Here is a 27,460-nt window from a genome sequence, read left to right on the forward strand (position 1 = left end):
TTGAAGTCCATCAGCTTAATTGTCTCTACTCTCTCTTTTTGCCTGGAATACTGCAGCAGCTCCTAATTGCTCTGATGACTTTCAGTCTTGGGTTCCTATTTTAGAAAATGGTAATTAGATGATGCCACGTCCCTACTTAAACCCAGCCAGTGCCATCCCGTTGTTCCTTAAAGTAAAATCCGTGTGGCTTACCTTGACCAGCAAGGTGGGTGTGGCGGGTCCCCTCTCCTGCTTATCCTAGACCACTCTTCTACTTCCTTCCTCACTGGGCCCTTTTCTGGCCCCCTAGTCCCTCTCAGGCCTTTGCACTTGCTGCTCCCACTGCCTGGAACACACCTTCCCTGGCGCTAGGCTCATTCTCACTCCTCTTCTCAGCTCCGACATCTCCTTCTCAGACGGCATTTCTGGAAGCATCTTCTGACGTAGCCCCGTCTCTCTCCGACATCAGTTACTTACCCCACTTTGCTTATTCCCTTCCTTCTGCTCATCACAAACTACACTTCTCTTGCTTATTCATTTGTAACATGAACATAAGCTCCAGAGGGACCTTATCTGTCATCCACCCCCTCGTTCCTTAGTGTAGCCTATATTTGGCTCTCAACAAATATCTGTTATAGAAGTCCTCTAAATATAGGTGCACCTGTAAGCATATGCATATGTGTATAAGCAGGAGTCTGTGTTTGCATTTATTACCTACATGTTTAATGGACATAAATACACACGTGCTTTTACACACGTGTGTGCATGTGAATAGGTATTTACCTAAGTGCAATTCTTACCGCTCTCCTTTCTCATCACTAGATAAGTACATGGTTCCTGGGTGCCACTTGAGCTCTAGCCGTCTCCAACCACTGCCTTGAAGGGCTGTTACCACATCAAAAGTTGTTTGTTGAGGGGCTTCCCTGGTGGCGCAGTGGTTGAGAGTCCGCCTGCCGATGCAGGGGACATGGGTTCGTGCCCCGGTCTGGGAAGATCCCACATGCCGCGGAGCGGCTAGGCCTGTGAGCCATGGCCGCTGAGCCTGTGCTTCCGGAGCCTGTGCTCCGCGATGGGAGAGGCCACAACAGTGAGAGGCCCAAGTACCGCAAAAAAAAAAAAAAAAAAAAAAAGTTGTTTGTTGAGCCTGGCAAAGTAATAACCGTGGGTGTGTTTCTTCTTTTATTCAGAAGACTAATGACTACTCCTTTCCCCTGTACATCCTAATGAAAAAAAAAAAAAGCCATTAGGAGGAGGACAGAAGTGTGAACAAAAAAGCTGATGTCTTGATTATTGATGGACAGGATTGCTGAGGGAGGGACTGGCTTGAAGGAATTGTAGGTGACCTGCGGAGTATTTTCGACTTGTGTGAATGTTAAGAATGTTTGCTGAGGGCTTCCGTGGTGGCTCAGTGGTTAAGAACCCGCCTGCCAATGCAGGGGACATGGGTTTGAGCCCTGGTCTGGGAAGATCCCACATGCTGCAGAGCAACAAAGCCCGTGAGCCACAACTACTGAGCCCGCACGCCTAGAGCCCATGCTCCGCAACAAGAGAAGCCACCACAATGAGAAGCCCATGCACTGCAATGAAGAGTAGCCCCTGATCGCCACTACTACAGAAAGCCCACGCGCAGCAATGAAGACCCGACGCAGCCAAAAATAAATAAATAAATCTATTAAAAAAAAGGAATGTTTGTTGGTAACAGGGCACAATAGTTTCACTTATGCAAGGTGAAGAAGTCCTAGATATCTCTAGTACAGAGTAGTGCATAGTTAACAATACTGTCTTGTACACTTAAAAATTTGGGAAGAGGGTACGTCTTCCATTAAATATTATTATCACTAAAAAAAAAAAATAGAGAGGGAAGAAACTTTTAGAGATGCCAGTTAAGTTTATGGCACTGTTTATGGCGATCATTTCATGGATGTATATTATCTTCAAACTCATCAAGACATATACATTAAATATGTACAGCTTTTTTGGTAAGTCAGTTATACCTCAGTAACTAAAAAAAAGGGGAGGGATAAATTAAGAGCTTGGGGTTAGCAGATACAAACTACTATATATAAAACAGATAAGCAACAAGGTCCTACTGTATAGCACAGGGAACTATATTCAGTATCCTATAATAAACCATAATGGAGAAGAATGTGAAAAAGAATATATATATATATATATATGTATGTATAACTGAATCACTTTGCTGTACAGCAGAAATTAACACAACATTGTAAAACAACTCTACTTAAATAAAAAAAAAAGAATGCTTGCTGGTTTGTATACCTTATACTCTGAGAGTTCTCTGTCCTCCTGTAGAAGGGTGGGTTTAAAAAGGCTCTCTGAAATTTCATTGTGGTGAGAGCATATGGGAGAATGACCAAGAAGTTTTTATTTATTTCATTTGATTTGTAAAACCTTGCCTTTTAAAAGGTCTCAGCGTCCTCTCCAGACATGATCTGTAGCCTCGACTAACTGTCAGATGTACTGTTAGCCGAAGGGAGCAGTGGAGAAGAACAACAAAGCCAGGCTCCCATGAGATGACCACACTTACTACGGAGAGCATGACATGCCACATTGTCCTTTAATTTCCTCTTTATTTGTCAATCTTGCAGAAACCTGTCGAGTAACCGGCTCACCACACTCTCATGGCAGCTCTTCCAGACGCTGAGTCTTCGGGAATTGTAAGTTCAGTTTTGAAGACTGTCCAAGTTGGTGGAGTGGTGGTCAAAGGTTGGGTGGAGCCACCTGAAGCTGGGAGTACACCTGAAGGGGCTCCTTGGGTTGGATGGTGTGGGTGTACCATGTTCAGTGAGAGTGAGCCACCCCATCCCTTGATTTCTGATGCTCCTTCTGGGTGCAATACATTTCAGAAGATAGGAATCTCATCTCTTAGCAGGACCTAGTTTTGTGATGTTGGTAGTTAGTAATAACATTTATATTTATATATATTTATAATAATAAAGATAATTTATCAAGTTATAATAACATTTGCAATATATAAATAGATTATTAGGTGTGCTTTCATTTACATGACCTTTGATTTATCATCACATGTCATGGGAGGTAGGTATTATCATACCTCCTGTATAAAAGGTATCTCTACACTTTCAGGTGAGGGTTCTGAGCTCCAGAAAGGCATGTGAAACACAACCAAGATCACATTGCTAGCGATTGGCAGAACCGGGACTTGAACCCAGGCCTTTGACTTCAGATTGCATGTATTTTCCACTTCTCGTGATCTTCTGTCAGCCTATTTGGCTTGAGTATGGGCATCCTGGAGGGACTAAGCCCATATATTTATTCAGTCTGCTTGTGGACTGCTTAGATTTGCTGCATTCCGAGGCTGACCAGTGTACTCCCACCCCAGCCAGCCATTTTGCACAAACACACATTGGATGGATGAATGAAAACTTGTGACCCCTGCTGGAAAAAATAAGTCATGTTGATGTGTGAGTCATCAGGGTCATCTCTGTGCATGAAGGACGGCATATTATGTTGAGGGGACAAATCAAGGAATAAGTTGAAAAGGAATTGAGGCATGGATGGAGTTAGGGAGTCAGGGTTCCATAGACACTGCTCATGTGTCTTCCCTTTTACTTGATGACTCAGATCCAAATTCACTGAATGCAGATTGCTTTCTATCCTTTACCAAGAGGCAGTGAATGGCCTTGGATCCCCGCCCATGCTGTTGGCCTTTCAACTTGTTCTCCCTCCACCTGGTAAGACCTGAGTTCAAGGATGCGTCATAACCTTACCTTTTCTGACCCAGTTGGTCAGGAAAGGGAATATTTACATCTCCATGACAGTCTTGTACATACCCTACTAATCCTTATGGACCCAAGTGCCTACATGATGCTTAAAAATGCCATTCCAGGGATGGGAAGTACAGAGATGGTCTCTGACAGTGTTGGAGAGTTTAGGACAAGACTGTTGTGGGTTGCTTTCCTACTTTAGGATTTTGCCCCTCCCACCAGGCTTCTCCTCTGCTATGAGCACAATAGCTCTAGTGATCAGAGTTCTTTAGTCATACATGGCTGCCATCCAGCTGTACTCAAATAAAAACTCCTACCTGAGCTTGGGAAAAGGTGCATATGTACTTATTTTTTTATAAAACACTGGAAAACTGGACAATGTCACAGACGTCTCAGTGTCAGACTGTCAAACTTGATGCATTGTGTTCATTCCCTTCTTTGTAGGTGGAAAAGACGTTAGAGGTAAATTAACATGACTGCTTTGATCACCACTAACACTGATTTCTGAGATCTTACTCTGGGCCAGGCAGTGTGCCAAGTAATCTATTGAGTTACGAAAGTTATTTAATCCTTATAACAATGCTATCAAGTCAGAATGGCTACTGTCACTTCAAATTTGGGGACACTGGGGTACTTAGCAAGGTTTAGTATCTTGGTTAAGGTCACCCATTAACTAAATGGTAGCACGTGGACTCAAGATCTTGACCACTATGCTTCGCCGTCTGCCAACTTTCTCAATCTGTTTTCAATCCAACGATCTGTTCTACAGTAACTTGAAATAAAAATGCACAATTGCAGATTTTCCTTACATTGCTCTAAAACTGACCAGGAACTCTGCCCTAAAGGAGCTAATTGGAGTCTTTCATCCAGTTCTCCTGGGACCCCTGCCCCTTCATCTGTGGGAGGCCAGGGATAGCATCTCTCCAGGGGACATCCGGGTCTACTGTTGGCTGAATTATTGCGAAAATGTTCAGTGCTCCTTCTAAAAAAATCATTGGCTGCGAAATCGATGGCGTGCTGCCCCGGTGACCTGTTTCGTGGAGTTTTAGAAACAGTTGTTCCGTGGATATATATTTAAAGAAAATGTCAGATTTCTCCCAGAGGATCATGGGATTCTGCATTCATCTTTGCCTGTGAATCAATACACCAGTGAGCTGGATGTGACTTATGGGGGAATGAAGACGTTCCCTCCAGGGTGAGTCAGTGTGTGAGAGCCACCATGTCCACGGAGTATTTTATTTCTGTCATATTGTTAAATAAGTAAAAAAAATATGTTGGAAAATAAAGAAGCCCCCCCTCTAAGGAGCAGTCACCCTGGTAGGGGTCTATTTTTTTGAGGAAGAATTGAATGTTGAGAGTGGAAAATTTATCTTTTGGCTGGAGGGGCCGCGTGTTGGCTCTTAGCTGTGGCTGTGATTAAAATCCAAACAGTCCCAGTTCCTGGCAAATGGAAGAGTCGGTCATATTTTCTTGTCTGACTTCCTGGTTAGTCCACGTGATGCCATCTGCCATGAGCCATCTAGACTGCCAGAGTCTGCCCAGGGGAGCCTGTGGGCTGGGCTGTGGGCGTGGGTCGGGTATTTCCAGGAAGAAAGAATTTTGGCCCTAGAGGAGAGAGGCCAGAGGGAGATGGCTCTGTGAGCTGTGGCAGCCAGAAGAACACAAGGGCAGAAGTGTGAGGCTTCGAGCGACCTTCTGCAGGAACAGAAGGAGCAAGCTAGGGCATTCAACAATTTCTTAGCATGTTTTATTCCATCACTGAGGATCTCTGCCTGCCCCAAGCAGCCCCTCCTCTGATCCTTGATAGAAGAACTAATGCTGTTGGGATTCCCCATCAGAAGGGCTGAGTGTCTACAACTTTTCCAGTAGCAGAGAAGGAGAAAAAAGAGGTGTATATTGAGTATCTAATATATACGAGGTCCTGTCTCACCCCTGGAACAATCCCACAGAGGAGGTATGCTTAAACCCAGTTTGACAAATGAGGGATTGGAGGCTTGGCCAAGTGAAATAACTGGTCCAACATCACATGGCAAGTAAATGGGAATTAGTATTGTGATTATTAGCATTGCCACCATCCAGGTCTATTGTTTTCAAAGACCAGCTCTTTCCTTACCCAACTCAGCACCATAGCCCTCATGCTATGCGTCCCCTTCCGCCAGCACTCAAGATGGCGGGTCCCCTCAGAGGAATCAAAGGGGGAAAAAATCCAAACAAGTTAGCATCTCAGAGCCCTTACCGTGTGCCAGAGACTTCCTTCACTCATTTCTCATTTACTTTTGTGAGATGAAGGGTGTGGTCTTGGCCGGGCACCTGGCCCGCCTCTCAACTGTCCAGGCTGTGTTTTTCTCTTACTGATGGAACCAGAAGCATATTTCAAGACTGGCTTCTGAGTAGCCAGCACTCTTTCAATGGCATGGGTTTGGAGAAATTTGAGTTGGTGTTGCAAAGTGCTCTCCGAAGTTCCTGTTTATGGCAAGATGGTATTTTCACTTTACCGAGAAGATGGGAACAGTCTGTCCAGAAAGCTGAGCAAGAATCAAAGAGATTGACTTAGAGGTAAAGAATGAATTAGAAAGAAAAGAAGCTTGGATTCTGAATCCCATGATACCATTTAGGCAAAGGCAAGAGGCACCAAAGGATATAAACTCACAGCACAGAAACCCTCCAGAAATACCCTAAGGACCATTAGTGTATCTCGAATAGGCTTCTCTTAATACCCTGCATGCATGGAGCAGACATGATTAAAATAGATTGGAATATTTCATTTTCTTAAAGCAAAGTGATAATTACCTCTGGTATAATTTACAGATTTAATCGACTTGGTAAAATATTAACTCAATTTTGGGGATGGGTTTGTGCTGATCCTGTCACTTTCCTTCCCCCAGTCCTGGCCCTGACCACTTGCCACGGCTCTCAAAATCACTCAACAATCATGTTAATAATACTGTTATTATAATAATCATTTTGGGCCTCTTTATAGCCCCTTTTACTTCACAAAGCACGTTAACATATATTATCACTAATCCTCATAGTAACTGTGAAGAAGGCAGATTGAACACAATTACCCCATTTTACAGACATTAAAACAGAGCCTTGGAGAATTCAGGCTGAATGAATACTTGCTGTATTCATTTCCTAGGGCTGCCTTAACATATTCCCACAAATCTAGGGGCTTCAAACAATAGAAAGTGATTCTCTCACTCTTCTGGAGGCCAGAAGTCCAAAATCAAGGTGTCAGGAGGACTACACACTCTTCCAAGGCTCTAGGGAGCATCCTTCCTTGCCTTTTCCAGCTTCTGGTGGCTCCTGGTGTTGCTTGGCTTGTGGCAGCACCACTCCGGTCTCTGCCTCCGTCTTCATGTGGCCATCTTCCTCTTTGTCTTTGATCTTTCCCTCTTTTCTCTTATATAGATACCAGTCACTGGATTTCGGGCCCACGGTAATCCAGAATGATCTCATCCATGATCCTTAACTTGGTTATATCTGCAAAGACTCTATTTCCAAATAAGGTCACATTCACAGCTACTGGGGCTTAGGACTTTGACAAATTTTGGGGGATGGGTGAGACACTATTCAATCTACTATAGTTGCCCAAGGTGACGCAACTGGCTCAACTCAGATCTTTTGTTTGGATATTTTTTTAACCACAGGACTGTTGGCATCTCCAGGGTGCCCTTTGGGCATGTTTTCTTCTGTGACAACAGATTCGGGCCCCCTCCCCATATTTCACTACCTGGCCATGGATTGCCACTGGCAGCACTGATGCTGCGGAGGGAAGAAAACCAGAGTGATGACTAGTGGGGAATCAGTGTTTTTTAAACACTCAGTCTTGGCCTTGGCTGTTCAGCAAAGTGTCTTTGTGCACAAACTCGGATGGGGCTGAGTTAATCTGTGGGAAGCCCCAAGGGCCCTACGATTAGGCCCTGGGCCATCTTGAGGAAAGGGCTGGGTGTTGGTAATCTTTGCTGTGAAGCAGCTGCTGTTGTATTATTCATGGGGCCGCCTGCATTATTGATGGAGCAGGGGAAGGCTTGCTTTAGGCTCCTTGAGTCTGCCCCTGAAGCCCTGGCTGAAGGCCCCTCTGCTCCAGACCTGATTTGATGCGAGAATGGACAGCATCATTTAGACCCAGGACTTGCCCTTCTTTGCTTCTGGTCCACCTCACTGTTTGACCCCTCTTGTCAGGATATGAAGACGATAGTGGATTTGCTCGGTGAGATGCCCAGGGCATCTGTTCTGAGACTGAAAATGCTTTCTGCCGTATGTATGTCTTGTTGTCCAGGAGGAGAGTCCAGAGGGATGGCGGGAAGAACGCAAAGTTCTTCTGCAGTTTCCAGGAGACCCTGGGTTGGAGGAAACGACCAGGTCGCATGGTGCATGCCTTCTGGAGGAAAAAGTCGGAGGGAAACAAACAAGCTTTTAGCGTGCCCATGCCTGGAAGGGTCTAAGACACACCCCACATATCTCACTGGATTCCCCTGCCAGCCTCAGGACGCTGTGGCACCGTCCACCTTTCTGGGGGACCCCTGAGATGTTGGGATACGCAGTAGTGCAGGGCTCAGACAAGAGGCAGAACTGAATAAAGCACATGTAGCTTGAAGCAGCCTGGCCAAGACTCTCACTTGTCTAGTATTTTCCACCCAGGTGGGTAATTTGTATTTTTACAGCTACTTAATAATGAATGACCACATCTTGTCAAGTAAGCAACTGGGAAAAATCAGGCTGACCTGGTTCAGTGTGCATGTGTTCCGGCATCTGGACCCTCAGTATCCTTCCAGCAGGGCTGCCAGGCCTCTCCTCACAGCCCCTACCGCGTGACTCCCAACCACTGTTCCACTCCCTTTCCCCAGAAACGCCGGACAGGGAGTTTGACCTCCTGTGTTTCCTAAGGAAGCCCTCAGACGTTCCCTTCCCCTGCTTCCTCCTTGTTGTGAGGGTCAGAGCTGGTGAGGCATGTAAGGCCTTCAGCGTAGTGCTGGGCACAGAGTAAATGCAATGCAAACGTTATTATCCAATTATTTTTTTGACTTCTCTCTCATTTTCTCCTGTCTACCTTTTCTCTCTCCTCTCCCTCATTTCTCAGCTGCAGAAGCATCTGCCTTGACCCCAGGGCAAACCCCTCCAAGGGTCCTGGACCTCATCCGTCACTTTGCTGCTCTAGGACCTTACCTTTCCCTCCCCACCCCCAGCCCTGCCCTGACCCGATTCCTAATATGTTTCCCCTCTTCCTCTCCACTGGTTTTTCTCTTCTGTTTTCAACCAAAGATACTTCTGTCTTCCATTGACTTCCTATTCCCTGGAGCTTAAAACCTTGGGGTCATCTTTTACTCTTTCCTTTTCTTCTACCTCCAAGGAAGCACCAAATACCACCGTGTCTTCCTTTATGATGTTTGGTCCATCTTCGCCTTCCTTCTCCCCAATTTTTACCTCTCTACTCCAGGCTCTTAGTAACTAGGCAGCCATTCTCTCATGGTGGTCCAGGGTCCCATGGGGATCCCCAAGACCCTTACAGGGAGACCAAGATGTTAAATCTATTTTCATAATAACCCTGAGATGTTACTTGCCTCTCTGGTTGATCCTGTTCAACATTGCTGGATTACTCTTACAGTTTTGTTCACTTCATTCTCCAACTACAAGGGCCTCGGTGGTTCCCACTGCCTCTTGGATGCATTTCAAGCTTCCTGATGTGGCAGTGAATGTCCTCCACCATCTGGCTTCCACTTGCCCTTCCAGCTTTATTTCCAGGTGCTCCTGCTGTAGCACAAGCTTTCTTTCCTGTTTCCACAGTCCAGCCTGCATCATCCCTCTAACTCTTCCCCAGTCTTTCCCTCCACAAGCTTCCAAAGTTCAGGGATCCTGCTTACTCCTCCTAGAATCTCCCATCTAGCTACGCCTTACACGTGATAGATGGCGGGGAAAGTACGTGAATTTTGGAGTCCAACAGGCTAAGCTTTGAAGCCCTGCTTTGTCACATACCAGCCGAGGGACCTTGAGCACGTGACTTGACTCCTCCAAACGTAGGAGGGGGTCCCTCTTGTGCATGACGACGAGAGACTGGCTGGCTCTGAGTGCAGCTGTGAGAGGCAGATGCTTGATGAAGGTTAGTTCTTGTCTCCTTTGCTGAAAGAGTGTGGTGTGCAGAGCAAAGTCATGGGCACTTTTAGACTAAGAGGATATCATACAGGGGTGTTTGCATATTCTACCTGTGCTGTCCTGTTGGCTAGAAAGCACTGATTCCTCCCTTCCAAGGGCCTCACTTTTTTCTGAAAGCTGGTTAATGCTGATGTGTGCTTCACTACTTTGGAATTTGCCAGTTGTCAAAAATATCCTGGATCTTAGTGCAGTTACCCAAGTGGCCCTCCCTCTGGGCACCAATAGATTCATCCCCTTACTGGTCCAGAAAGAGAATCATGTTCCCCTGAGTGATCCTGGCATTCAGATTTATCAGGTGCCCTTGCCTTTAAGAGTTTTACATCAGCTTATGCCCTTCAATTGTCCCCCCAAGGAGATGACTCCCTCTAAGTCACAAGGAAAATGAATGGAGAAGGAAGGCCTTGAACTTGACTCTTCCTCTATCAGACAGTCTTCTTTACCAAGATGAGTGCTCCTGGAAAACAGGGACTGATTATTCATTTCTGTTTCAGCAGCACTCAGCCCACAGCCAGACATGGATGAGGTGCTTATTAAGGATTTTGTTGAATTTATGAAGGAATAAAGCTGGTCCCAAGATAGGCTTTGAGCAGATATTGGAAACAGCGAATCACCTTCTCCCCAGGGAGAATAGCTTCTTTCTTCCTTCCTCCCTCCTTCCCTCCCTCCCTCCCTTCCTTCCTTCCTCCCTCCTTTTGTTCATTCAACGGGTATTTATATGCCAGGCTTAGTTATAGGTACTGGGGATATAGCAATGAACCTAATAGGCAATGTCTCTGACTTTGATGGAACTTAATTTTTATTTGGGGAGACAGATAATAAACAAGCAAGCAAATATTTATTTTTTAATTTTTAGATTTATTTTGTTTATCCGTTCTATATATACTAATTTACATCTGCTAGCCCCAAACTTGCAAGCAAGCAAATAAATATTTAAAGTGATGCTGGGCAGTGACAAATACCAGAAAGAAGAAAATAGTCAGGCAAGGGACTGGGCAATGTGAGGGCAGGGGTTGGTGGTAACTTTCCTATAGAAGTGGTCAGAGAAGGCTATATGATTCCTTAATGAAGGGAGGGAGTTGATCTAGCAGTTATGTTCTCAGTCCAAACTCTGTAGGCAGAAAGGACAACAAGTGCAAAGGCCCTGAGGCAGGAGCATGCAGGTCATCCTGGTAAACTTGACACACAGCAAGGTCAGAGTGGCTGAAGAAGAGGAGGAGAGGGTGAGACAGGCAATGAAGTCAGAGAGGTGACAGAGGGTGGTATAGATCCCGTAGGCCTTTGACTCTGACTTTCAAAGAGTTGGGAGGCCAGTGGAGGGTTTTGAGAAGAGGAGCTTCCCAAGCCAATGTATTTTAAAGGTCTCTTTGGCAGGTAAGTTCAGTGGAGTGGATTTTTTTGGAATGAGTTTATTTGTTTAAAAACTAAATAAATTCATGGACTTCTATAAGTATTTTTTATTTCTTTGGAGACCTTGCTAAACCCTTATCTCCTTAGTCCCTGAGGAGCAGGTGGGGGCCCATGCATGGCCTCACAGCCCTGGGAGGGAGCTGGGCCACCTTCGGTTCAGGGGCTCCCTTCCCTCGCTTCTCGCCCACAGGAGGTTGGAGCAGAACTTCTTCAACTGCAGCTGTGACATCCGCTGGATGCAGCTGTGGCAGGAGCAGGGGGAGGCCAAGCTGAACAGCCAGAACCTCTACTGCATCAGTGCCGATGGCTCCCAGCTCCCACTTTTTCGCATGAACATCAGTCAGTGTGGTGAGTGAGCCGCCCGGTCCCAGCTGGCTCCACGCGGGCCTCCCTCAGACACCAGGGACGGTGCTGCGCATCAGCTGGGAAAGCCAGGGCCTTCCTTCCCCACTGCCCTCCCAGCCTTGAACTCTGCATTGGGTGCAGATCTGGCTCCCCTCTTACCTCCTTGCTCATTCTTGTCTTTTCATCAGCCAGCCATGGGAAGGTTGGTTCCAGGGATGCAGAAAAGGGTTAAGTGTGCTCTTTGTCATTGGACCAGAGTCCTTTCTCTCTGTCAGTTCCCTGTTAAGCAAACCTGAAGGAGTGTTATGTCCAGGTGTGGTCTCTGGATCTCCTGTATCAGGAGCATCTAAGGCACTTTTAGAGAAGCAGATGTCTGGGTCCATCCACAGACTTAAGAGATCAGAATATCTGGAGATGAGTTTGGAAATCTGAATTTCTAGCAAGATCCCCATGGGAGTCTGAAGCGGACCAAAGTTTTGAGAACCAGTGCCCCAAGTGGAAGATGTCATTTGATGTCGTTGTTAGAGCTGCATTCCTTCAGCAACTGTCCTCCTCACCAATCCCTGCTCCCCAACCACCACGTCCAACTGCATGGGCTTAAATCTTGAGTTCTACCATCTGCTTGGGAGGTGGTGTGAAGCTTCTGGGACTTGGGGGACTTCTGAGAGGTCACGCAGGTTTTGTGGAGTCATTATTGGACAAACCAAGCAGTGCCACCATTGCCCCCATGGACAAAGTTTTGGTAGCAAGTATTTGCCTGTTTTTTCACCCACCCTGTCCTCCCTCCCAGACCTGCCTGAGATCAGTGTGAGCCATGCCAACCTGACCGTACGGGAGGGTGACAATGCTGTCATCACTTGCAATGGCTCTGGATCGCCCCTGCCCGACGTGGACTGGATAGTCACCGGACTGCAGTCCATCAACACCCACCAGGTAGGCGTCTGAAGCTTGGGACCTATCACCTCTTAGTCTTAATGAGCTAAAGTCATGAATAGAAGCAAGAGACGTGAGAATAAGGAAGAAGAGGAAGGGAAGTTTGTGGTCCTATTTCTATAGGAAGAAGCACATAGACATGGGTTCCACGCAGCTGCAACATTTTCTAGCCAACTTGATCTTGAACATGCTATAAACATCTCTGTACCTTACTTTCCTCATCTGTGAAATGGGTATAATGCTACCATTCATCTCATGGGATAAGTGTGAGTGTTACCTGAGCTCTTGACTGTAGAGAGCTTGGCCCTTGGTCAATGTGCTTTCACCAGCAAGGCCTCCTTCACCTACTGCTCAGCTTTCCTTTTGATTCCTAAAGGTGTTTGGGGGTTAGGTGGGGGAGCCGCCCTTGTAGAAACTGTTTGATTGTTGTCTTTTTTTTTGTACCATCATCTAATTTTTCTTTTATCTTTTCCTAAATTTTTATTGTGGTAAAGTATACATAACTTAAAATGTACAGTCAAACATTTTTTTAGTTATTATAAAATATTAGCTCTATTCTCCATGTTGTACAATACATCCCTGCAGCTTATTTTATACACATGATTATTGGTTTTTTTATTGGGTTTTTAGACAAATCTGAACTGGACCAATGTACACGCCATCAACCTGACGCTGGTAAATGTGACGAGTGAGGACAACGGCTTCACCCTGACGTGCATTGCAGAGAACGTGGTGGGCATGAGCAATGCCAGCGTCGCCCTCACTGTCCACTGTGAGCGGATGCCCTGTGGGGGGCGGCTGGGACCCTGGGGATCTCAGCATAGGAGGCTGGGGCCGGGCAGAGCTGCTGCAATGGGCCTGGTCCACCAGGAAGGGCAGAAAGACTCCTGTGGGGCAGGACTGAGCAAATCAAGTCAGTCCTTGGCTAGTAACCCCAGAAGGGGTGTCCCTGTCCCTCAGAAGATGATGCACCTCCAACTCAGCTCTGACTTTACTCCAAGTCTGCCTTTTGCTAAACCCCTAAAAGGTCATGAGAGGGAACCCTCCAGCTGTAGTGGATCCAGGAAGCTTGAGTGAAGACAGACATCTCTTCCCCTCTTTGGGGGTGGTGTTGGGGGGGAACCTCTGATTCCCTCAGGTCTTTTTAAAGCGGGGTGGGGAAGAATTGGATTGCCCACCTCAGCTCCTGGAAGGCTGCTCTGGGACACCAGAGGCTCTGTGTTCTGGGTGTCAGCTGGCCTTTCCCCGGCAGACCCCCCACGCGTGGTGAGCCTGGAGGAACCTGAGCTGCGCCTGGAACATTGCATCGAGTTCGTGGTGCGCGGCAACCCGCCGCCCACACTGCACTGGCTGCATAACGGGCAGCCGCTGCGTGAGTCCAAGATCATCCACGTGGAGTACTACCAGGAGGGCGAGGTCTCCGAGGGCTGCCTGCTCTTCAACAAGCCCACCCACTACAACAACGGCAACTATACCCTCATCGCCAAGAACCCCCTGGGCACAGCCAACCAGACCATCAATGGCCACTTCCTCAAGGAGCCCTTTCCAGGTGAGGGCAGGGCTGCTCTGGGGTGACTGATCCCCTCCAGGAGCTCAGTGGGACGGGGAGTGGGGGCTTGAGAGGAGAAGCAGCATCAACACAAATACCGTCATCGACAACCAAACACACACTGGAACATACTCAGCCACCACCAGAATTTTGTGTAAACTAGATGAAGTCTCTGATTTCCAATAGCAGTCACAGTGAAACCCAAGACCCCCTCAGAAGTACACAGCTGTACATATAAGGGCATATGGTGTTACGGTAGAGAAAGTGGGGACTTGAGAGGTGGATAAGAATGGCGGAGAATCTGGACCCAATTCTTTTTTTTGTTGGGGGACTCTGGGCATGATCGTTGCCTCAGTACCTTCATCTGTGAAATGGGCATGATTGTACTTCTCCCATAAGAATCTCGTGACTTTTAAATACTTTTAAAGTAGACAAAGCATGTATCACAGGCTTTGGTACCTAACGATGGTTTGATGACCTTCCATTACAAGGGGCTTCAGGGTCTATCTGGTTCAACCCCACATGTAACAGGCCAGTGAACAGAATCTTTCCACTTGCTGGGTAGTAATAAGGCCTTGGCTGGGTTTCCAGGTCTGTGGCTCTTTTCCTCTAGCTCTGTGGTGAGCTGATGGGTGGAGGGTACCTGATGCTGTCAGCCTGGATGGTGCTGATTCTAGTGGACGGGGTCATTGAAATGATGAGAGAACTTTGTTTGAATATTTGGGAGGGGAGTCTTGTCTTTCTCTGTCTGGGCTAGAATATTTCAAATACCTTCCTGAAGTTAGAGGAGAAGAAAATACTCCCAAGAGTTTAGTGAAAGTGGTTGCAGCATCTCTTGGGGGTGGTTTTGGTAGCTGATAAGTTTCTGTCAGTGAAGCCATATATCTTTGATGACCTTGGTGATGTCTGCTGGGAACAGACCTCTTGGCCTTCAATTCCTGGAAATCCAGGATTCTAATGAGATAAAGGGGAGTGTAAAGACTGATCTCGATCTCTCTGTCTCTCTCTCACACACACACAGGGCATTGGAGTACTAGCACTGTGCAGCATCTGCTTCTGTGAAGGTGATTTCACAGCATACAGATAATCAGAGGGTAGCAGTTCCAAGAGGCCTTTTTAATCTTAGTGCAAGGAAACTCGAACTTTAGAGGCTTTGAGAGAAACTCTGGAGAGATGAGGCTGCCTGGGAAGCTAAATTCTTGCCACTGAGGGCCAGGGGATGGTGGAGCCATCACTCAGGAGAGGACTGAGAATGTGCCGATGTTTGAGACCCTGGCCATCCCATATGGTCCTACATTTCCAACATCATTCCAAGTATGCCCAGTGAGAGGCCTCAGGACACTTCCCACTGTGGGCCACACGGGAGCTGAAAGAGTCCTGTCTTGCACTGCAGAAGCAGCAGCTTTTAGATGCAGAGATACTTTACTTATTGGGGCCAAAGTCAGGCTAGGCTTTGTTGGCATAAAGGGCTGGAGTGGCCCTTTGCCCTGCTTGTGCCCATCTGGTGATTAGAGAATGGAATCTGTTTTTAAAGAGGAGAGTCGACACTCCCTGATGGGCGAGGAGTGAAGCCCTCGCCAAAGTCATGCTTCTGTTTCCAAAGGGAAGCTTCTGGGGCCTGGTGAGAGCAGGGAGCCCTGGAATGCTTGGGAGGGAGGGGGAGCCACCCTGGCTTCTGCATGCAGAGGGTGTCCTGGCCATGGGGCAGCAGGAGCAGTGGCCACGGCTTTTCCTTTGTCCTCCCTCGCCTTGGGAGGGAAGCAGTTCTCTGCATCCTTGCAGCCATACAGACACCTCCTCTGTCCCCAAGAGACACAGCTGCCCCTCCTCTTCATCTCTGGATATGCCTGTCACCTTTTCAGTTCTCCTCAGGCCAGTGGTTCTCGAAGAGTGGTCTCCAGACCAGCAACATCAGCATCACCTGGGCAGGTGTTAGAACTCAAATCCTGGAGCCCCACCCAAACCTACTGAATCAGAAACTGTGGGGTGGGGCCCGGCAGTCTGTATTTTAACAAGCCCCCCGCCCCCGAAAATTCAGACACTCCCTCGTTTGCCATCTCCTGCCATGACATTTGTGGACGCAGGAGGCCAGAGGGAGGGTGAAGTTACAGAGGAACTTGAAGGGAAACAGCTCACCTGCAGCGGGTCCCTCAAACCCATCTACACCCTGCCAGGGCCATCCTGTGTGAAGGTTTGCTTGTTTGTAAAGGAGTCAGTGGATGATGGAAAGGCAGTGACAGGGAAAAGATGGGCCAGTCATGTCAAGAGACAAAATATCTAGGCGTCAGGAGAGTAAATTATCCAGGAGAGTGGACAGTAAACCTCGCACCTGCTGAGCCTGGATACAAAGGCTCTCAGTGGACTCCTGCTTTTCTCTTGCTGTGGTGTGGGGACATTGTATTTGTCATCTGTACCCCTCTCGCTCCCAGGCAGCAAAACAGACATTAAGAGCAAGGGTTCTGAAATCAGACAGATGGAAGTATTATCCTGTCTGTGGCCCTACTGGCCCCGATAATGGGGCTTAGCACATGGTTGGCGTGAGGTGAAGGATGATCACTGCTCGGTGCCTCTGTTTCTTCATCTGTGAAATGGGAATGATAATCAGAGCTCCTGCCTAAATTGCCCTGAGGATGAATGAAGTGATGTCCATCCAGTGTTTAGCTCTGTGTCCGGATAGAGGGAAGGTTCAATAGCTGTTGGCTACGACTAGGATTCTAGGTGGAGAGTTTAGGAGTTGAGTTTAGGAGTTCTAGATCTGGTCGTTGCTCTCTAATCAAGCTGGTAAGTTCTAACAGACAGCCTGCAGGTAGTTTACTAGGGTAGTGGTTATGGAGTCACAACGCCAAGATTCAGATTCTCATTCAATTGCTTATCAGCTCTGTGATCTCAGGCAAATTACTCAATCCCCTGCTTCTGCCTCAAAGATTGTAGTGAAGATTAATTCGCACATAGTAGATTAATCCACCTAAAATATTTCCCACAGTGCTTGGCACAGAGTAAGCACAGAATTACTGTTTGATTTTATTATTATATATAAAAAAAACACCCAAGGGCAACTGCAAAGGGATTTGTTTTGGGGGAAAAACAGAGATCTGAGGGTGAGGGTCTCCTTTCCTGACTGTTCATGGGCTGGAGACCCACAGGAGAGCTTTGATTGCACTGAATATATTCAGTGGAGCCGTCTGTAGATGCAGAGGCCTCCATCAGAAGGATTTTTTCCGAGCAGGACATTGAAATGAAAATGTTCTGGAAAAGCTTTTTGTAAACTTCACATGCTATACAAATGTTGGTGTTTCCTTCTGCATTTCCAAAGAAGCACTAGAATGTTCAGCCTGGAGTTCAGCTTTAGTGTAGGAACCAGTCTCTGGAAAGGGAGATTTGTTCTAGGAGCATGGAATCCTCTTTGGTGTTCCAGGGATCTGGGCCTAGGAGTGGGGACCGTGAGGAGTCAGGGATCCAAGTGTCAGGGGAGGCCAGGGATCATGTTAGGGTCGAGGTGGCACCTGGAAGGTTGGCGGTCCTTAGATGATGATGTGATAGAAGGAGGAATGTTGACAAGGTGTGTGTGTGTGTGTGTGTGTGTGTGTGTGTGTGTGTGTGTGTGTGTGTGTGTGTATGTGTGTTTGCCTGCACATGTGCAACAAATATATGAGAACACTTGACAAAACGTTTAGGAATAAGTGAGCTGCCATAACTCTTGAATTCTCATTTCTTTTTACCTGACTGGGAAGCCTCTTCATCATGATCTTGTGACAGCAGAAATCAGAATTCCATCAGGGCCCTGGGTACAAACCGTGGGGGACACCATTGCCCCAGTGTCCATAGCCGCACTTGTTGAGACTAGAATTGGTCCCAACCTGCCAGTGCTGGGGGAAAAGAGGCGGCAGCAGCGTGTGGCCTTCTGTGCTGGGTGGGCAGAGCGTGTGGACGCCTGGCGCAGCTCCCCACTCCCTCCTCACACCTGAAGCCAGGGCATCTCTTCTCCTTATCACGTCTATGTGCATCTCTCTCTATCTGGACGCAAGCTTCTGCCTCTCTTCTCCATTCTCTGGATCCCACTGGCTTTTCCCACTGGGTTTTACTTGAGGCTTTTGGGATCTGGAGGACACATGTGCATTGCTTTCATGCCCAGTTCCTGTTGGGATTCAGATGCTGCCTTGGCACACTGGTCCAGTTGTCCTCCCAGCCTGCTGGTGCGGGCTGAGGTGAGGACCACTCTCGGGTACCATCCTTTTCCAGGGTGAAGTTCTGAGTCCTCCCACAGGTTAGAGAGAACCCAGAAGGTCTGGCTGTTCCAAGGCTTGTGTGTTTCCTGGGTGTATAAATGTTTCCAGGCTCTTGCAAAGGAGATAAGCATTCATAGGCTGATTGAGAGATTACCGGGTTTACAGATTCGGCCAAAACATTTGGCTGACGTGAGCATATTCTCTAATAAATGAGAGCCTTATGAGAAATATGCAAATTGGTGTTAACTAGGAATTGATCTGGCACCTCTCTTTTCTCAGGCTCTGAAGCCAAGCCTAGGGCCCCCGTGCCTCCATCCTCCTCCCAAATCAGCCGTTTGGTCACCTGAAGTTTAGAATAGGGTGGGGGGCCTGAAGGGCACACTCAGGAATCTGGAGAAAGCTGTATTGCTCTCCCACAAAACAACACAAAGTGGATAATGAGCAAGCAACCTATTAGCAGTGAATTTACTGTGAATAAGGCTTTCTCTAAGGGACTCCTTCACAGAAAGGCATCAATTTTCCCCCACGGGTAGCTAGGGAAGAATATTTGCTGGCGCATACTTGACAGAGCTCTGAGTACAATGACTGTGAAAGCCTAGCCAAGGGCCTGGGTAAATGGAAGACCCACGGTGAATGAATGAACGAATAAGTTCTTATTTTTCAGGGTGTGGTAGGCTTGTGCCAGGAGGAAGTGGAGTAAAATGCAGTGGTTCTCAGAGGGACCAGCAGAACAAGAAAACTTGTTCGAAATGCAAAATTCTCAAGACCTCCCCCAGACCTCCTGAGTCAGAAACTCTGGGGTGAGGACCAATAATCCATATTTCTTTAAAAAATTTTAAAAGATTTTTAACTTTTCATTTTGAAATAGTTTGAGATTTACCAGAAAAGTTACAAAATAGTACCAAAAAATCTTCCTTATACTGTTCACCCAGCTTCCCCCAGTGTTACCATCTTACATGACTACGGGGCAGTGATCAAAACCAGGAGAGTAACGTTGATACAACCCTATTACCTAATCTACAGACTTTATCTAAATCTTACCAGTTGTCCCACTGCTGTCCTTTTCTTCTCTGAGATCCAATCCAGGATTATATTGATACATTGTATTTAGCTGCCATGTTACCTTATTCTCTTTAAATCTGGGGCAGTTCTTCAGGCTTTCTTTGTCTTTCACGATCTGTGCACTTTTTTTTTAATTTATTTTTTTTACATCTTTATTGGAGTATAATTGCTTTACAATGGTGTGTTAGTTTCTGCTTTATAACAAAGTGAATCAGTTATACATATATCCCCATATCTCTTCCCTCTTGCGTCTCCCTCCCTCCTACCCTCCCTATCCCACCCCTCTAGGTGGTCACAAAGCACCGAGCTGATCTCCCTGTGCTATGTGGCGGCTTCCCACTAGCTATCTATTTTACGTTTGGTAGTGTATATATGTCCATGCCACTCTCTCACTGTGCACTTTTGAAGGATCCTCACTAGTTATTTTGTAGACTGTCCCACAATTTGGGTTTGCCTGATGTTTTCTCACAACTGAATGCCAGTTAGGCATTTTTGGCAGGAACACCGCAGAAGTGATGCTGTGCCCGTTCAGTACGTTGTGTCAGGGGTACACGACGTCTGTACGTTTTATTACCAGTGATATTAACTTTATCACTTGATCAGGATGGTGTCTGCTAGGTTTCTCCACTGCAGAGTGACTATTTTTTTCTCCTCTGTAATTAATAAGCATAATATTTTGAAGCTTTGTAAATATCTTGTTTCTTATCATTCTTTCACACATTAGTTTTAGCATTCATTGATGATTCTTGCCTGAAACAAATATTAGTGTGCCATTTGTCAATGGTGATTTTTCTATTTCTATCCTTTTCCTCTACATTTATTAATTGGATTTTATTGTAAGGAAAAGCTTTCTTTTCTTATTTGTTGATTAAATTACTTCGTTATATCAGTATGGACTCATGGGTATTTATTTTGTTCTATGAATTATAATCCCTGTATTAACTTGCTAGGGCTGCTGTAAGAAAGTGTCAGAGACTGAGTGGCTTCAACAATAGAAATTTATTTTCTCACAGTTCTGGAGGCTGGAAGTCTGAGATCAAGGTGTCAGCAGGGTTGGTTCCATCTACCCTCTGGGTACGTCTATATCTTAGTGTCCTCTTATAAGGACACCAGTCATATTTGATTAGTTCCCACCTTAATGACTTTATTTTAACTTAATTACCTCTTAAAGACCCTATCTCTAAATACAGTCATAGTCTAAGGTACTGGGGGTTAGGACTTCAACATATGAATTTTGGGCAGATATAATTCAGCTCATAACAATCTATGACTGTCATTATATTGTCATTATATTTTGTTGCTCAAATCATCCCCAGTTTGGCCATTGGAGACCCCTTCATACTGGCTCCTGTGTCCCTTCTTCATGCCCCCATTAATTCTTGAGCACCTTCTTACTTTCCAGTACTGCAAGCTGTTCCAAGCACATCTTGTACTTTCTCTGCCCCAGCCCTGGAATTAATGTGTTTCTCCAAGAATCCCTCATTCTTTTTACTGGAGAATGGTAGTGATCACCTCCTGGATGGTTCTGTGGCATGCTAAAGTTTGAGAATCTCTGATAGAGTGGTTCTGAGCCCAGACTTGGATTTGAATCCAGCTCTATCCCTTCTTAGATGAGTGACATTCAATTAGTTACTTAATTTCTATAAGTCTGTTTCCTTTTCTGTTGAAAGGGGATAATGCTACCCACCTCCTAGGGTGGTTATAAGGATTGATGTATTACATAAAGCATTTTGCACAGCCCCTGGCTCATAATCAATGCCCAACGATGATTGGCTTTCATTATTAGGTGAGCCATTTCTAAAGGCCAAAGACCAAATAACACATTTTCATCTGGGGAGTGGATAGATTCTAGAGGGATTCCCAAGAACGTCTCAATGACCTACTAGAATAAACGCTACATATTGATCTGAGGAATTGTGTCTTGAGATCATAGCTGGCATTTTCCAGGAAGATCCATGGAAGCCCATCCTGCAGCATTTCTTCTTGGCGCTAATGTACCACCAACGTTCCCAACACTCTGGGCACCTGAGGGCGGGAGGAATGAGGGTGAGATGGTGAGTCTGGATGTAGTTCCTCATCTCATAGTATGGTTTCTAGTCTCCAGGTGGACCAGGCCACCTCCCTTGAAACCAGGAGTTTTAGCTCTTATTCCTTCTCCATTTGGAAGACCACCTTCTAAAGAGTGTGGGGGAGGGGTGACGAGCCAAGGATTTTAGTTTTCAGTTGCCAGGGCAACGGGATCATGGTGAGTGGGAGAGATCATAGCTATGAGAAAGACAGAGTGCGACTGTTCTGGTTTTTTATTACGTTTGTTAATGATCTCTTTGTCTTTTTTGCAGAGAGCACGGATAACTTTGTCTCTTGTAAGTCTCTTTTACCTTTTGCTTTGAAAGTGATTTATTCTGATACTTTTGGTAACTACTGAGTCCAAATAGCCCTCTTTCGTATTCTACCAGCATCCTCAGACTCATGGCCGCTGAGAGCATCTGAGTGAACTGTGAAAGGAGAGTAGAAATACTTGAGCAGTTCCAAGCCCACTCCTCTTGGACAGTCACTTGCTGCCTCAGTTTCCCCGCAGTTTTCTAGGGTCTGACCATGTTGTGGGTCTTCCCACCCAGACGGACAGAGGTGGTGTCAGGAAGGATGTGGGGTTCACGTGCCCCAGTGGACCCCTGTTGAGCATCTCAGTTGTTCTTGCAGAGAGAATGTGGGGCCTATAAACATGTTAGTGTTTGTCACCTGCTTTGAGAGCCAGGACCTACCTCGTGTGGAGCTGTGATTGACAAGGTCTCCTGATAGGTTTGCCTGTCCTCAGATGAGATTATTGAGGCTCAGTCTATAAGTGATTTGGGGCCAGGACTAGACGATCCCCAAAGGATTTGGTGTTTCGCTCATGGTCTGTGGGGAAACATATTTATTCCTTTTCCTTTTGTCCCCTGTGGGAGAGGAACAGGGACGGCTGAGGCCATTTCTGCTCCCTGTTCGGCCTGAGACAGTAGACAGTCCTGTTTAGAACGCCCCTTGTTGTTTGGCACAGATGTAAATATAACCTGGATTCCTTTGTTTGTCCTCGGTCTTTGAGGACTTGTCATCTCACAGGATGTCCCTCCAGAGAATTTTGAACTGGGGCTCTCTCTGGACAAGGAGTTGATTCTAGAAGGAGGACTAATGGATGCTCGGCTTCCCATCCAGGCCTTGCTGGGAAGAGCAGATGTTTCCTAGTCAGATAAACTTGCTGCCAACTGAAGCTGCCATTGTGTTCTGAAATCTGCCGTAGGGCAACGGATAGTGGGTTGTTTATGGGGCCACAGGCCTCCTGGATCTCACTGAGGAGTGAAGAGGGAACGAGGAAGGGCATGGAGAGTCTGGGACAGGATAAGGGGTGCAGAGAGGAGCTGAATGTCAGCAACAGCTACCATCACCCACGAAACTGGCCGAATCCAGACCCTGGCTGTGATCCCAAACCATTTTTTTCCCTCTTATTTATTCAATAGCTCATGGCCCACATTGTCCAGGTTACATTATTTACTCTGTGATGGGGATTGGGGGACGCGAGCAAAGGTTCTTTATACCTATGGAGTCTGTCTTTGAGTCATCAGTACCCACCAGGCAGCCACACGGGGATCCGATCTCTGGGGACCCCTGCAAAGCCTGGGGAGGCCAGGCAGTCAGAGTCTAGCTTCAAGGGGATGTTCTCCAGCAAGAACTTTCAAGAGGACTTGGGAGTTAGGCAGGGACCGTGGCTGAGGCTCTCGTGGCCAGGAAGCTAACTACTCTTCTCTATTTATGTTTGGTTTTCAGTCTACGAAGTGAGCCCCACCCCTCCTATCACTGTGACCCATAAACCAGAGGAAGACACTTTTGGGGTGAGTCACTCCTTGGTCAAGAGGAAGGTGTTTACTGATGCAGTAGTTTTTCAGGCTTCTGTTTTAGTAGCTAACTTTTCCCAATACTGCCTTATTTGGAACTCTAGCATACGTGGCATAGAGAAGCCGTGATGAATGACCTCCTTTCAGGTGGTTAAAACCTTCCTTGTTTGATGAGAATAATTCATTGTTTGAGGAAGTCTTTGAGGATCTGCTTTAAGCCCTAGGGCTCGGGAGGAGAACAGTTTGAAACTTCCCACTCCATTAGGAGCCAGCTGGGCCTGATTCGAAGGGGCTGCTAACTGTACAGACTTTTACAAAAGTCAGAGTTGCCCAGGGCATCTTCTTGAGTGGGAGGTGACCCCACCTCCCACTCTCAGAGCCTGAGGTTTCTCTGGGGAGAAAAGGAAAGGAGTCTTTTTAGAATCTCCTGGATAAGAATATTATGCAAAGAATGTCAATGTGAAGATGCAAGATTTGCTTGCTAATTAAAACCACAACGGAACAACAGGCAGAAGCATCTCTGGGCTTCCTCCTGCATCTCTTAGGATGGTCCCCAGATGAGAGGGCTCAGAACACTGAATCATGGAACTTTCTCTAATCAGTCTGGGTAATTTATTTTTTGATGTTCTTAGAGTCTAATAAATTACATCTTCTCAAGACTTTACTCAGTCTGAGAAGTTCTGAAGTTCACTGAAGTTCTGGGAGGGCTACAGTTGCTACTGTAATAGGATGTTCTCATCTGAGCATGCGTGTTACTTCATACTCCGGTTTTCTGTAACTGCTCGACTGTCTGTTTTTGGCTCCCAATAGGTATCCATAGCCGTTGGACTTGCTGCTTTTGCCTGTGTCCTGTTGGTGGTTCTCTTTATCATGATCAACAAGTATGGTCGACGGTCCAAATTTGGAATGAAGGGTAAGGTGGAATTTTCATTTGCGAGGGTCTCATGGGGGAAACATGGCTCCTTTTGATCAAAAGATGCTGTTTTAATTTCTTTGCTCTCTGAGACGGCTTCAGGGTGGTGGGCTTAAGTGGCCCTGGTAGAGACTCCCATCTACACGTTTATTATTGGTAGTGATGGATTGAAGGCAGTGTTGGTGTGAGGACCAAACTGTGGACCACCTGGTTTTTCTGTAATGACTAAAAACATTGCTTCACTGGGCTGGTACAATGAGGATGATTTGGGAAAGAAGTTGGATTTGAGGGCAAATGAAGAGGACTTACCTTTCTTTTTATTTTTGGTGGGTAAAAGGACTCTTTGTTTGAGTAACTTGGTTTTTCTCTTGTCTGCACCCATCCCTGGAGTTGTGATGAGAACGTATTAGCAGAACTAAATGTAGGATGGTAGACTGTGGCATTGAGAGGTTGCCCATGCGTGGTATCTCAGCACGTAGCTCTACACAGAGTTCCAGAATGGATGCCAAGAGCAACGTGATTGCTAAATCTGCTGGCCAGTTTCCACAACACAGAGTACTCAACCCCGTTACAGCTGGGGTGGAATGTGAGACGTGGCTCTCCACCAAGGCTTGGGAAAAGGGGGCTGGCACAAAAGGGGTTAATGTGGTGAATTAGCATCCATCTGCCTGGTCCCAGGATGGATCTGACCAAATGGCGCAAGGGAGGCTGGATACCAGTGCTTAAACAGAAACTTGAATTTCAAGATATACTCCCAGCTGGGGTTTCCATTTATGGCTGATGTTAATAGGAGAAGGGTGGGGAGGGAGTATGAAGTATTTGACAAGCCGTCAGGTTCCTGAGCAAGGATTCAGGTTGGAGTCTTCTGGTGAGATTATGGCATCCAGAAAGATGAATTTCGATGACTTCTGCACACGAACTGGTATCTGTGGTTGGGGTCTTGACCTGGGGGCTCAGGAATTAAGGGGAAAGCATGAATGAGATTCACAGGGATAGTGGTCCCCTGAACTTATATGTAAATGTTTAATTGTTTGTACATGGTGGCAGGGGGCGGGGTTGGGAAGGAACTAATCCATAGCTTCTGTTATATTGTCAGAAGAGTCTGTGACCACCCTACAAGTTTAGAACACTGATATATAGCAAGGGATAGCCATAGAGAACTAGAAAGGCAGAAATCATGGGGGAGGACTGTCTGGCTTCCCAGAAGCCTCCTGCCTCTTTCTGCTCTTGGTTAAGCTGAACAAGTCCCAGAAGAGCAAACCAGGTTTTCTTGAAGCAAATGAAATATTTTGACCAAGAGAAATAACACGTAAAGGCAAATTATAAAACTTCTCTATATATTAGAAGTTTGGCCTGAAGCCAGATGACTTAAACAAGAGGAGACCACGGTCAGCCACCTTGGCTGGAGAGGTTTTATCTACCAGTACCCCACGGGCCAAACAGGGCTTCACAGGTTTGGAAGATCAGTGACCCCCATGCAGGCTCTGAGCCTTCAGTCTTAGCATCATCCTTGGGCTCCTGGCTTTGAGGACCTGGCACTAGTACTTGTGCAAAATTTTCCTACCATGGGAGGAACTTTCCTAGCTCTTCCTCCCTCCACCTAAGGAAACAGCAGGGCCTTGACCAAAGGGGAAAACGGGGCATTATTGCTCTCCCCTGGAGAGGCACACCACCAGCTGAGACCCTGCAACAAGACTGGCACCACCAAACAAGCAGATTTTTCCTCTTAATTGTCATCTGTTTTCTGGAAGAGCGTGTCCCCATGTCGGATGAATTAGGCAGCACCCAGCGTGGTGCTTTCCCCTCAGCTGTCCTTGGAGCCTCTCCCAACACCCACTCCCCTCTCCCGGGCTGAGCTGCCTTCATTGGCCCTGGTTGCGCCAAACATCCATAAGTTTGGAAGTGAAATATTCCTTAATTTAAAGTCAGGTGACCTGAAGAAGTTTGGCTAGAGTGAGAGGCAAGATAAGATGTTGTATCCAAGGCTGACCCTGTTTAGAATTAAGCCTGCATCTTTCTGATCTTTGTTATGCCTGACTGTATTTAGTTCTCATCTTAGGATGAAACAGCAAATGCCCTAGGCTGCATACACCCTTGATCTTTTATTAGCAGCGGGTCTCCCAGTCCAGAAAAAAGAGCAAAGTTGCGTGTACCAGAAGTCCCCCAAATCTGACTCAGGCAAACCTCCGTCTCTTCAGAGCCACCCGTTCCTCAGCTTTGAATTTTCAAATCTGGGTTAAAAATCTGTGATGCCACTTAATTGCTCTATGTTTCCGGCAAAGTTACTTAACTTCTCACAGCCTCTATTCCCACAACTTCAAAATGATGGAATGATACCACCTCCCTCATTGCATTGCTCTGAGTGTTGAGATCTGTGTGTAATTGACGTTTAAAAGGGTCCCTGTGGTTGTAGTTTTCTTCTTTCTTTGTGTATAAGCCTGTCCAAGCTTCTTTCATTGTCCTTCCAGGAAGGGCTGCCCTCCCAAGACTTAATCATGCCCTCTTTTGTCCCACACAATATTTAGTAAAAATGCTTTTCTTCCACCCTAATCCTGGGGCACTGTCATCATCTTGCTCACACATCATCTGTCCTGTTAGACCAGGAGTGACTTGTTGCAGAAACCCGCAGTCACTCAGCTGAGTATGCCTGAAACTTTGCACAGTCTTTGACAAATTGTTTCTGAACTTAGAAATGAATGACTTTAGTTTTACTCAGAAAACAAGCACAGCTTGTTAATCAGTAATGGGCTAGTTAGGGCTCATTTGGAAATCTGAGATGTCTGGGCAGTGGAGGTGGAGCGGAGATGATCTGGGAGACTCATAAATAATTCCCACCCTCCACATCTGAGGGCCTGGAACACAGTGTATGGATGAGGAGGACTTATTAAAATGAACTTCCTTCTGAGAAATAAAAAAATATATAGAAAAATACGGACATTAGTATGACAGACACTCATATTCCTGTCACTTAGAATAAGCAGCTGTTACTGTTTTGTCTTCTGTTGCATCTAATGTTTTATTCCTATTACTGATAAAACTAAGATGGCTTTAACTGTCACCCCGGTCCCATTTCCGCTTCCATTTCCATAGGCAGTCATTAGCTTGAGTTCACTGTACATCCATCAGTCCACTTGTTTTTGTCTCTCTCCCTGTATCTCTGTCTCTCCTTCTCTGCTGTCTCTGCACACCCACCCTTCGCGCCATGGCTCTCTCCCAGCTGACCCCATACCCTGCAGACTGCCAACTTAGCAACTGCCTCTACTCTATGGCAATCC

At 46.4% G+C, this 27,460-nt stretch overlaps 1 protein-coding gene across 9 annotated transcripts in view; it reads left to right on the plus strand.

Moving 5' to 3' along the window:
* NTRK3 (neurotrophic receptor tyrosine kinase 3) overlaps positions 1-27,460 on the plus strand; it is a gene marked incomplete at its 5' end in the record, with an annotated part of 581,909 nt that overhangs the window by 319,494 nt on the left and 234,955 nt on the right. For all 9 annotated transcript variants that reach the window (XM_079911026.1, XM_079911027.1, XM_079911028.1 and 6 more), the window contains 8 exons: positions 2,589-2,657; positions 11,479-11,636; positions 12,424-12,566; positions 13,197-13,338; positions 13,819-14,115; positions 21,743-21,766; positions 23,205-23,269; positions 24,083-24,185. In XM_079911026.1, coding sequence (XP_079767152.1) covers positions 2,589-2,657; positions 11,479-11,636; positions 12,424-12,566; positions 13,197-13,338; positions 13,819-14,115; positions 21,743-21,766; positions 23,205-23,269; positions 24,083-24,185 — 1,001 coding nt within the window. The remainder of the gene's footprint in view (positions 1-2,588; positions 2,658-11,478; positions 11,637-12,423; positions 12,567-13,196; positions 13,339-13,818; positions 14,116-21,742; positions 21,767-23,204; positions 23,270-24,082; positions 24,186-27,460) is intronic.

The sequence above is a fragment of the Stenella coeruleoalba genome (genome assembly GCF_951394435.1).
Source record: "Stenella coeruleoalba genome assembly, chromosome: 2".
Lineage (NCBI taxonomy): Eukaryota > Metazoa > Chordata > Mammalia > Artiodactyla > Delphinidae > Stenella > Stenella coeruleoalba.